Genomic DNA, 11732 nt, shown 5'->3' with positions numbered 1-11732 from the left:
CATTTTGTGAAGGACTCAGATACAGGCACCAGGTGGATACATTACTCAGCAAGCAAGTGGTTTTTTTTTTTTTTTTAAATTACCCTTCTGTTTGAAATCCGTCATTGGTTTTATCTTACCTATCAATTACATAGCAGACAGAAATGCAGCTGTGTTTTTTTTCCTTTTTGTAATAATACTAAATATGATTATGAGCAGCACTGAATTTCAAGACCTCCGCTTCCTGCTTGTAAGAGTTCTAACTGAGAATGTCAGGTGAGCATATTGTGTCCCCAGCTTAAACAGAACCCCTCGAAATGACCAGAGTAATGTTAGTATTTGGTAGTAGGCAATAGCATGCCCACACAGGAACCACTAAGCTTAGCGTTGCCTGTGGTTTTTCAACTGGCTGGTTGCAAATCTTTGTCTTTTCCATGCATTTAGCATAAAATACTGTGATTAAATAACATAACAGATAAAGCTGCAAATCCAAAATGAAAAAAAAAGTGCTGCACAGGGACCCCCTTTCTGCTCTGTTGCTGCAGACAGGATCGAAGTGAACCCTCTTTATTGTTGCACATCAAACAGAACGCCCCCCCCCCCCCGGCCCCGCCCCGCCCCCTTCTCTGCACGAGGGACACAGCCAGCAGGCAGTGTATTGTCCACAGGTTGAGCTCAACCGCCACCGCCCCCCCCCTCCACCCGCATTTCTTAAACATTGAGGGAACGTCAATCCTCTTTGAAAGCTGAAAGTAGAGACAAACGAGAGTCAGGGTGAAACCTCCTCTATGAGTTTCTCTCTTTACATAAGTGAATTTTTCAGACACCAAAACCCAGAATGTTTTTAACAGTCCACAGCTGGTAGTTGGATTCCCAGTGTAGCAAGCTATGTAATATTCGCTTTGAGTGTGGGCACAGATAGTCTGTTTAAACAAGATGCTTATTGAAGGTGACTTTGCAGAGCCATTTAAAATCATAATGGTTTTTTTCCCCATGTCACAGTCACCCTTTTCTGTTGATAATTTTCATAGTGCCTTTTGGAATGTAACGTTTTTATATTTTGTATGAGTCATGTTTACAACAGTTGTGGTGTTGCTGAGAGAGAAATAATCACACAGTATTATTTATGTTTTGACTTTCAGGAAGAAGGTTAACACAGGATTACTCTTTAGTTGGACATACTAAAGCATGTACCCAGCCATTATACCTGCATGTGCATAAATTCTCTTTACTGAAGAGCTGCTGGAGAGAGTACTGTTTTAATATACTTTAAATGATTTTGGTTTGGTGAAATTACTGTTCATTTTCTGAATCAACCCAAGGCAGGCTTTGGGTCAAATGCATACAAATTAATATAGTTTCTTCCTGTTGATGTCTTTGTGACATTGTAGGCAGAAATACCCAGCTCCTTCAGTCACATTTTTTTGTGTATTTGTTTTTGGAGAAAACAAAAATTGAGCTCCTTTTTCATTGAACAGGCAAGTATTTCCAAATAGTTCATCAAGTATGGTTAATTTGATTTTCAAATTCAAATATCTTAAGCTTGTCTTCACGTTACCACTTATTGTTGTGAAGTTATTTTGGCGATCAGCTCCACCAGACCCCCCCCATGCAATAAACAAAATGAAAATACTCAAATGGAAATGTTGCTTAAAGGGTAGCTATTCAGTGAAAAACACATACTAAAATGTAGTGTGAATCCATTTAGTTAAAGACTAACAAGTAGCAAATCTATGTAATTGATGTAAATGCAAATGAATTTGTATTTGATCCCAAGTCTGACTTTATGGCAACAGTGAAACAGCTGAACTTAAATGAATTTCAGTAATTTTCCACATCTGACCTGCAGAGAAAAGCTCAGGGGTTTCCTGGCTTTATACTATTCCATCTTTCTGTTGAGGTTATGTTATGTCTGATTGTTTGTATTGCTCTGATCTGATTTCTTGCATCCTTACCAAGTGATATGTCGTCTTTATTTTAGTTTTATTTTGATAATGACACTGAGTCAATGCATGGTTTGCAACCAAACAAGATGTACTGAATGACTTTTTTCTTGTATGTTGACTTGATATTTTTCTAGGCTGATTCCTTTGATATATTGTCCATTTGGTTATTAAGTGATTTAGTAACAGAGTGATGCCATTTGTGCTGTGTAAATAATCGTTTAGGTGAAATATAATCTTGCTGACTGTAAAGCTCTGATATGAAACTGTCATCAGGTATTTTGAATATCTCAAGAATAATGCCAGAGTTTCCCACCCCCATACTTATTTTGGAGAAATAATTATTTACTTAAATTAATGGTGACCTGTCTGCAGTATTGCAGATATGTGCCTGTGTGTGTGTGTGTGCATGTGGGTGCAAATGCATGCATTTGTGTGTGTGTGTGTTTGCACATACATGCATGTGTGTATGCCTGTGTGTATGCATGAGTTTATATGTACATATCCATGTGAACATTTGATGAGGACTCTGATATTAGGACATTATAGCTCTAGGACTAATCAACAGCAATACATCCTAATAAGGAATATATGAACATAAATATATATTTATATATACTGTATGTCTCTAGATGAGTTTTCTGAGGCTTTTACGATAAGGGTCAATTGTGTGTACCTGAGACTGATCAGCTTATTACAGACTCTATTACATGTCTCAAGACTGTGAGCCATGATTGAAACTTGGGCTGAAGAACTTCCCTTTAACCAAATCTGGGGCAGTAACACCATTCGATTAGAGTTTTTTCCCCATACTGGCTGAATGAATGAATGCACACACCTTTTGGATGCATTCTTTGTTTGTTTTTTTTTTATAAATAGTGTTGAGGGGGACAGTGCTCACATCTGAGAGCCTTGACATTTGTACTTCCCTCTTTTCCCAGATTTAAAATTTGGTCATTTTTTGGGCCCCAGTTTGTGCTGAAAGAAATACGCTTTTATCATGGAAAGTCCCTGAATAGTTGGTGCAGTTAGACATTGAAGGCAGGATCCCACTACAGGTTGCCTCTCGTCCTAGTCTTAGTCATTGACCAAGCTTGGTTTTTGGGTAGCAAACACTTAGATAAAATCTAGGATTATCAGTTCCTTGATCGGTCTTATCCCTGACTTCAGGACACACAATCGGCCCTTTGTTTTTGGTGAATAGAAAAGACTTTGAGTTAGCATTGCAGTAGTATCCTAGGTACCTAGATAGGTGGTGGGCCTACTTTAGTAGCTTCGTGAGTGACCTTGCCAGGTGTTCCTTTTGTGGGAGGTAGCCACGTTTATAAATTATACTCCTTACAGAGAGGGTTGATTTTTACCTTTGCTGACTAAAGGGTTATTAAAAGTGGCAGTAAAGGATGAGACGAGGGGGTGCTACTAGCAGCAGGAACAGTTGGCAATGCTATTTACATCCTCAAGAAAAAAAAACAGACTTGAGTTCAATTCCCAGTAGATAGATGACTTTGACTCTTCAATATGAGCTTCTTTGTATAAATGTCAGTGCCTGTCTCGGTTTGCCGTTCCGGAATGCGAGCGGTGGCAGAATCCCTTCATGTAGCAAATATGTCGAGTAGCTTGAATCTCGGGGGTCGCAGCTGCACGGCCCTGGCAGGTGGGCCGTTTTAGATCCAATGATACTCTTTTCAAAGCGCTGTTGGATTGTCATTATACGTCGCCGGCACCTCCGTATCCAGGAGTCACGGGGCCAGGAATGCGGAGTCCCCGCGGTTAAAGCCATTAGGGCTGCGGACAAGAGCCCACCACGGCTCTGGGATAATCCTGCCCGCAGTCATTCCTCAGAGGCTTCTTTCAGCACTCGCCGAAAAGCTGCCGGCCCCCTTCTCTCTTTCCAAACCGCGTCCTCTGGCACGGTCATCCCGGTTACAGCGGTGTGGTCGTTTTCGCGTAAAGGTTTGGGGGATCAGGGCCCCCTGATCAGGATTAATTCTGTCTTGTTTTTTTCTGCACTGTGTCTACACTTATTCTTGTTTACATCACCAGACCGACAGATTTCCAGAAGAATTTGTTTTGCTTCAGTTTTTTTTTTCATAGCCCTGACCTGTAGTTTTCCTGTTTACTCTCTGAAATTCTGTACCTCCAAGGATCTGCCGTTGCTGTAGGATGAGTGGGTCGTGCATAAATTATATGTATTGTAGTTATAATCTCAATAAAGGGTTGTTTAGTTAAAAAACATTCCCAAATTGTGTTTTGCGTCTTAATTCCGATCCTGATAATTTGATTGCATGTGTTTTTTGTTACGTTTTTTCTCCCTCTGTCGGGAAATACTTAGATAAGGTGTTCCATGTAGGTCATTGTCCAGAAGTTTCGTTCCGTGTCGTAATTTATTGTTTTATATGTATGGCTTAAAGTGGCTTTCGCTAACACAGTGCGAAATGGCAACATCTGCTAGCATGGCAACGAACTCAGGTACATGGAAAATCACGGTTGCTGACTGGAAGTGTGGAGGGAATGAATCACTGGCAACCTTTGAAGTGGGGTGATGAAGTTATGCGACCCCTGCCCACACACACACACAAACCGCCGCCACCACCCACCACCTTCCACGGCAGCTTGTCCACGGCCTCTGATGCGCCCAGAAAAGGAAGGGGCTTCTGGTAATAATAGTACAATGTACCCATGACACCTTGTGTACAGTAGTGATGATCCATGAACAGATTGTTCTTGCGAGGATACGAAGCAATTATCACTTCCTGGTCCTGGCATCAGAGATGATGGGAAACTGAGGGGGAAATTCCTTAGGTGATAAATTACGGAGCGCAAGCAGACGTCGCGTTATTATAGCGGGACAATTATAGCAACACCAAATCAATGCCCCAGATGGATTTGAGATAACAGTTAACCGATTCCAAATTAGGATTGATTTCCCTCTATCTGCACTGACATCATGATTACAACTAAAATGACTCTCCTGTGTTTGCTAACACCCTCATGTAACACAGGAGTAGAAACCTGTTGTCGTACAGTTGACTGTACAATTCGTGCCTTGTTTTAGTCTGTTAATAACCCATCTGTGTTTTTAGGGAATTTTGTGCTGCAGAGCAATAAATTGTCCAAAGGAGAGTTTAAATAAGCATCCAACATGGAAAGCTATCACAGTTCAGCCAGGCTCAATATATTATTTTCAGTCTCTGCCGGATTTGACAAGTCGCTGTCAAAAGCCCCACCACTTTGACCGATTTGCTATTCTCTCCAGCACCCCCACAGAGGGCGAGCGGTCAGTGGGAGGTAGGTATTATACGTGCCGCGCTCTGATCTCCCCTTTCTCATCGACATTAAAGCGACGCACTGTCTGTAGGCTTTTGTTAAAATTGTTGTCCCGAACTGGGGAAAGGGGGGTGGGGTGGTCGCTGGGGGCTGATTACCTGACACTGTTACATGTCATGGTTCCCTTTTTCCGTCGCTTTTTAAAGTTGTTTGAATTGCTAATGCTGACAGCGGCAAGGCTTACAAAGGGATCAAAGACAGTGCCGCCCGCCGAAGCCACTCGCTTAACTGTTGATTCCGTTTTCGAACAAAGGTATAACAGGTTTAACGGTTGAATTCATGCACGCTCTGCATAACCATTTCTGTACAGTGACTTGGAAGGTGCGTCTGTTTCCAGGTCCACTAGAAATTTGAGATTACGTCCCTCGTGATGTAATACACATATAAGTGTTTGCAGCCAAATGATTGTGGGTTATTTTATTGTTAATATGAAAACGCTTCTTAATTCGGATTAGAAGCAAAAATGTCCCTGTCTGCTCAACAATTTGTGTATAAATGGAGTAAGTACAGCGAGATCAACCATAATTATCCTGGCTTCCTCAGATCTTTCACTGGCTGTGAAAGAGTTTAGCTGTCTCATGCTCTGGTCTGTTTGGGGCAACAATCCCGTTCATGCTAATGCCCCTGACCTGACCGCATTTGAGCCCACCCGCTGAACTCACTCAACAAACATGCAATCAGGTAGATCACCTTAACTTAACTAAATGCGTTCATTTCATAAAATTATTGACTATTATGAAGTAGTATTGAGTTCTATAAATGGTGTCTTAACAGAAATTGAATAATTGTTAGGCCTATACAAAATGCCTTAGATATCTATGCGGAAAGTTTGCACCCAATAGATTGAGGGTTTCACTTTTTTACTTATTTTTTAACAAAGCAAAAAAGTTTTCTTCATCAACACCGTCTATTGATAACAGTAGACAGCTATAGGAAGACGTACACGCTGTGGTACGCTTCCTCTTCCTTGTATTAAACCAAAAATAACCATCCCCGAATAAAGGCTTGCAACACGAAGAGTCTTTTCGAGCGATACATCTCCCAATGCACCTCCTGTCTTAAATATGAAGCTCCATTGTTTTGTGCTGACTACACATTTATCACCGAGGACCCTGGAGGAGTCTGAAGTATCGTTATTATCGCAGTGTCAAATTTATATTATATTCCGCATAAGTTATGCACTGTGATAAGGTTTTTTTTTAACTAATCTGAAAAAACGCATATAGTTTTAAGCGTCATTGTATGTATTAAATGTTGTTAAAAAGATTAATACAAACTAATACAAACTTTATTTGGTATTTGCCTATATTGCTTACCCTGTTATCCGAATGTATCTATGTGTATGCGCGTGTATACTGGATATATATACACTAAAATACAATACACCTCTCATGTTCATCATACATCATTGTCCGTTAACACACATGGCTGGTGCCCTAACAGAAAACACAATGTGAACCCGGACTTGTTTGAACTACATGCACATGCTCGCGTTTTCCCGGTGCGTGTCATCGTGCTGGGCGCCCATAACGCTGCTTACTGTGACACGCACTCTTCACCCACGAAGCCTGCCGCGCGCAAGATGTTCCTGGAATTTGTTTTTACCTTGCCAGACAGAAAGATTAGGCAGCAACCACTGGCACCAGAAATGAGACCAGTTGCCAATGTGATTCAAGGCAGGTGGATGTTACGAGCTGTATAAGAAAGTACAAAAAAGTTTATTTGACTGCCAAATGTAATGCACACCGGTATCCACTGTGCAAAGATACCGATAAATACTGATTGTGTTTTCGTGGGAGCTTTCTAATAACGGTGATAAACGTTCGCATACATAAAACCTTATTAGAAAAAATAGTGAAATAATGACTCGACAAGCATATGGCAAGCGTTCTCAAACAAAGAAGTGAACCTGAAATTAATGACAATGGTCCACAGCTTCTCCAAAATGCTCACGGCATTCCTTTTACCGAAAGCCGTAACGTACCCGTGTCCCTTTAAGAAAGGTGGAACCTATGGCGCTCGGCCCCTCCCCCGTTATTTCCTGCGTCCGCGACTGAGCGATGTTTTTAATTCCGTTGTGTGTACGATAAAGCGGCGCAAGAGCCACCCGAGGCGTCAAGAGCTCTGGACTGCAATGTCTCCTTTTCTCATGGAAATAAGATAGCGCGATCCACTCACGCGAGGGCCTCTGAAATGCAAAGAGCTCAGTCATGCCGGCAGTGCATAAACGAAGCAGGGGCAGAAACAAACTTTAAGACAACTTAACTCCAAGGGAGACAGGGAAGACTTGCTCGGATGCAAAGGGAAATCTCAATAAGAAATGTCTCCTTCAAGGACAAAACAATAAGCAGTTAGATACTCTTCGTATTTATTTTAGTACGCGTCCTGGACAAGCGGAGACAATCTGGGAAAAAATTATTAGCACTTCACAAAAGCGCAATTATGCACCTAAACAATCTTGGGATACACAGATAAGTGATTTGTTGTCCAGTGCTCTCCCTGAAACTTTTTTTTGTGGATTTTTAACTTTTAATTTTTTTAGGGGGGCAGAATTTTCTTTGTTTTTTTCTGTTTTGCAAACATGATCGCCTTGGTTCACCGAGTCATCTTCTGTGCGCTGGTCTGGGCGTCCTCCCTGCGCGCGGCGTGCCCGTCGGGCTGCGAGTGCTCTGAAGCCGCGCAGACTGTGAAATGCGTCTCCAAGGATCTGCGAGAAGTGCCGTCCGGTATCCCCGGGTACACGAGGAACCTGTTCATCATGGGCAACCAGATAAGCCGAATCGGACCCGAGTCGTTCAAAGGACTCGAGAACGTAACCAATCTGTCCCTTAGCAATAACAGGTAAGGGAAACTGTCAACAAGCAACAGCGCATTAGTAGTCTCCTTTTTGACAATAAACGGTAAAAAAAATTGGTAATGTTCTGAAATAGCTCATGTACCCACTCTGTAATCATGTAAAATGCTTTGCGTTAGAGCCAGTTTGTGAGCTATGCAACTTATTAATGATAGTCCTTTGTATCATTTAATCACTCGGTTGCATATTATGATTAAAGCATTAATTTTAGTGGCTTTCCAAATTTTTTAACTACACAGATATAATTAATAAATACAAGCCACAGTATGCTCGTAGGGCTTCTGTACCGGGTAATACATACCGTATATTCAGATTTCGATAAGTTTTGCCGCTACAGTTTGTTCCAAGTTTAGCATGCAAACACTCTAAACACGGCTGTGAATTTTACTGTCTGATCTCACTTCAACGCAATTCTCCCATCTCCTTTTGTCCATTTGGACCAAAGGGTTGTCTTGGTTAATTAGGCTTAAAGCGAGTAACTCCGGCGCAGTTCAGGTTTGCTGGCACCTGTAAAACTTTATCTTGCAGCTCGTCTTCCTTCTACTCCGTCATTGCTGGCAAATGTGAGAAGTACCTGACTGCAAGCACACACCTTTGGCTATACTTTGCCCAGAAAGTGGGTGAATAAAGCTGTACTAAGCGTTGTTGCTTCACTGTTGTTTAAGGGGGAGTCACTACAATAAGAGAGCCATTGCATAATTAATACAATGTGTAGTACGAGTCCCACAGGGAGGGATTCACAAGCAATGAACCAAACACGAGTTGCTGCGATTTAATGAAAAAAAATGGGGAAAAACTTTTTTCTTCCGACGTACATATCAACTACAAGTCACCCCGAAGGAGACGTTATGAGTTACACTCAAACATAATAGGGTATTTTCCACTGTAGGGAATAGAACCAGGCGGTACCATGAAGTTCTGGTGGGAAATATCACAACTGGCTTCCAGGACAATCTAGTCTGGTGAGAAGGAGAGATACATTTTGAAAATATGACAGACAGCCTACTGGGTAATAAAAAAACAGAACGGCAGACCACAATTTATAAATACCAAAAGTTTGGGTTATCGAAGAATTGCATATTTTATCTTTGATTTTATCTTTAATAACAAGATGAATGCATGCTAAAATCTGAAAATAGCTGAAAATCTGAAAATAAAATCGGTTTGTTTTATGGTCCATGCTTTCCATAGATGCCAGTACAGTCTAACCCCACTGTCAGTGTTTAAACTGTCTATCTGCCCTTGAGAGTGTCATTCTGGCAAAACTGGGTAAAGGATTGAACATGAGAAAAAAAACTGCTTCCTAGCTGGCACTGTGGCAAAAGTGCATATTTTCTTGGACAAGTGCAGAGTTTTAATAGTAGTAGTGGGGGACAGAGGGCAGTCTAAAGTCAGTAAGGGGCAGAATGAATTTTTTGATGACGGTTTTTATAATCCTAGTCAGCTATGAGTATGTATTTTAGCTGGCTCAGCACAGATCAAAGATAAGAGATTGTATTTTCTGAAGCATAGCCATTTACTTTTGTGCTTTCTCTAAGATCGTAGATTGCCTAGCATCTTGTTGAGGAAATTTGCAGCCTCTTACTGTTCGGTGATTGGCTGGGCCTGGTGGTGGGCGGGATCAACCTGGTAGTGGGTCTGTGAGAGGAAATGCAATTGGAGCACATGGTTCTGGTATTCCCCTCTTTAAGGTCCCGACGGTGGAAAAGGGGGTAGTGTGACAGAGGCAGTGCTTGGAGTTAAGTGGTCCCCCTCGCACTCATTGGTACAGAGCAGGCTTGGCACTGGGAGAAAATATAGAGGAGTGCAATTGCAATTCATGGGGTGCATAAAAAGTCATAAATACTCATATCAGGATATAAGGAGACACCTAGGGGTGCAGTGCACCTCTAAGCACCCCCGCCCCCCCCCATAGCACCAGACCTGGTACAGAGGTGTGTGACCAGTGTTTCTCTCCTGTCCTGCAGGATCACCGAGGTTGAGTCCCAGACCTTCTCTGCCCTGCGCAGCCTGCGGTCGCTGGACCTGAGTAGCAACCAGCTGGCGCTGATCCACCCGGAGGCCTTCGCCGTGCCCTCGGGCCTGCTGCGCGACCTCAACCTCAGCCGCTCCCTCTACAACCACTCCTCGGTGGCAGACCTGGCGACCGCGCTGCGCTGGGGCGGCCTGAGGGGCCTGCTCCGGCTCGACCTGTCGGGGAACCGGCTGGTGCTCCTGCCCCTGGGCATGTTCTCGCCGCTCCCCGGCCTGCGGCGCCTCCAGCTGGGCAACAACTCCCTGGTGGCGGTGCACAACGGCACCTTCGCCGGCCTGGAGCAGCTGGAGGAGCTGGACCTGACCCTCAACGCCTTCAAGACCTTCCAGGAGGAAGCGCTGCTGGAGCTGGAGCGCCTGCCCCACGCCCGGCTGCTGCTGGCCGACAACCCCTACGTCTGCGCCTGCGGGATCGAGGACTTCACCGCCTGGCTCAACGGCTCTAGGGCGCGGGTGGGCGACGCCGAGCGGGTGGCCTGCGCTTCCCCCCCGGAGCTCCGCAACGCCTCCCTGCGGGGGCTGGGGGAGAGGGCGCTGGGTTGCCACGGCGACGGCGCGGGGGAAGGCGCCGACCTGGCCCTGCAGACCTCCTACGTCTTCCTCGGGGTGGTGCTGGGCTTCGTGGGCGTGGTCTTCCTCTTCGTGCTCTACCTCAACCGCAAGGGCATTAAGAAGTGGATCGTGGACTCGCGGGACGCCTGCCGGGACGTGTTGGAGGGGTACCACTACCGCTACGAGATAGACTCGGACCCCCGCCTGGCCCAGGTGTCCACCTCCGGTGATTTGTGATACCCCTATCCCACCTAGCCTGCCCCATTGTAGCAAAGACAATTTTGTAAAAAAAAAAAAAAAAGAGAAGGAATGGATTTATATTTACAGAGAAGTTACTCGTTTGTAACATTAATTTGTACATACATACCGTGTATAAAGCTGTATAAATATTTCAACAACTCTTGCAACCCTTGTTCCCTAAAAGCATGCAAAGCCTGCTTGCGTTTAATGTCCTTCATTCTTGATGACCTGTCATTGCCTCTCTCCCTCTGTGTGGAACATGAAGGACTGTAGAATGTCCCCCAATGCCACCCTCCGAGCAGTACCTGTCTGCTTTTCCATGTCCTGTAACCAAGTGCCTTGGTCTCTTGAGGTCATATAAACCACTGGACCACTTCCTCTCAGTCCACTCTAAGATTTCAGGTTACTAGATGGACTGTGTAGAATTTTCATTTGGAGGATTGTGAGGAGAAGAAAAAGGTTAGATGATGACATTGAGGGGTGTGAGGCCAGAAGGAGTGTTCGGCTCAGGTTTCGTAAACGACAAGCGCCTGGCCGGTTCATTTAACCAGTGCTGGTGAGTAGTCGAAAGCTTGGGGAAGCCCTTGTAAATAGAAGATTACCTTCTTTTGGTGAATAAGACTGGTCCCAAAGGTGCCTCGTACAGCACGAGAAGGACTGAACTGGTGCAGCTTTTCGCCACAGCGTTCCAGAATGAGCCACTGTCCCCCTCCCCCAGCCCTCTTGTCACTGCGGGAAACATATTGCAGATCAGAGGCTGAGGTGTTTAGCTTTCCATGCTCCATTTGTGTTGTCTTTGGCAG

The 11732-nt window shown here is 44.1% G+C and overlaps 1 protein-coding gene across 1 annotated transcript; it reads left to right on the top strand.

The window, feature by feature from the left end:
- Positions 1-7830: 7830 nt before the first annotated feature.
- LOC118785251 (trophoblast glycoprotein-like) lies at positions 7831-10945 on the top strand. The gene is made up of 2 exons (XM_036539855.1): positions 7831-8090; positions 10071-10945. The coding sequence occupies exons 1-2, from the start codon at positions 7831-7833 to the stop codon at positions 10924-10926; spliced, it is 1116 nt and encodes a 371-aa protein (XP_036395748.1). The 3' UTR covers positions 10927-10945.
- The last annotated feature ends 787 nt before the right edge of the window (positions 10946-11732 follow it).

Source organism: Megalops cyprinoides, chromosome 10 (genome assembly GCF_013368585.1).
Source record: "Megalops cyprinoides isolate fMegCyp1 chromosome 10, fMegCyp1.pri, whole genome shotgun sequence".
Lineage (NCBI taxonomy): Eukaryota > Metazoa > Chordata > Actinopteri > Elopiformes > Megalopidae > Megalops > Megalops cyprinoides.
This window is presented reverse-complemented; position numbering and strand designations above follow the sequence as displayed.

Bases quoted from the DNA above. Each gene is read 5' to 3' on its own strand.
- LOC118785251 (XM_036539855.1), top strand. From the start codon at position 7,831: ATGATCGCCTTGGTTCACCGAGTCATCTTCTGTGCGCTGGTCTGGGCG. The intron at 8,091-10,070 runs GTAAGGGAAACT...CCTGTCCTGCAG, and splicing joins CTGTCCCTTAGCAATAACAG to GATCACCGAGGTTGAGTCCC.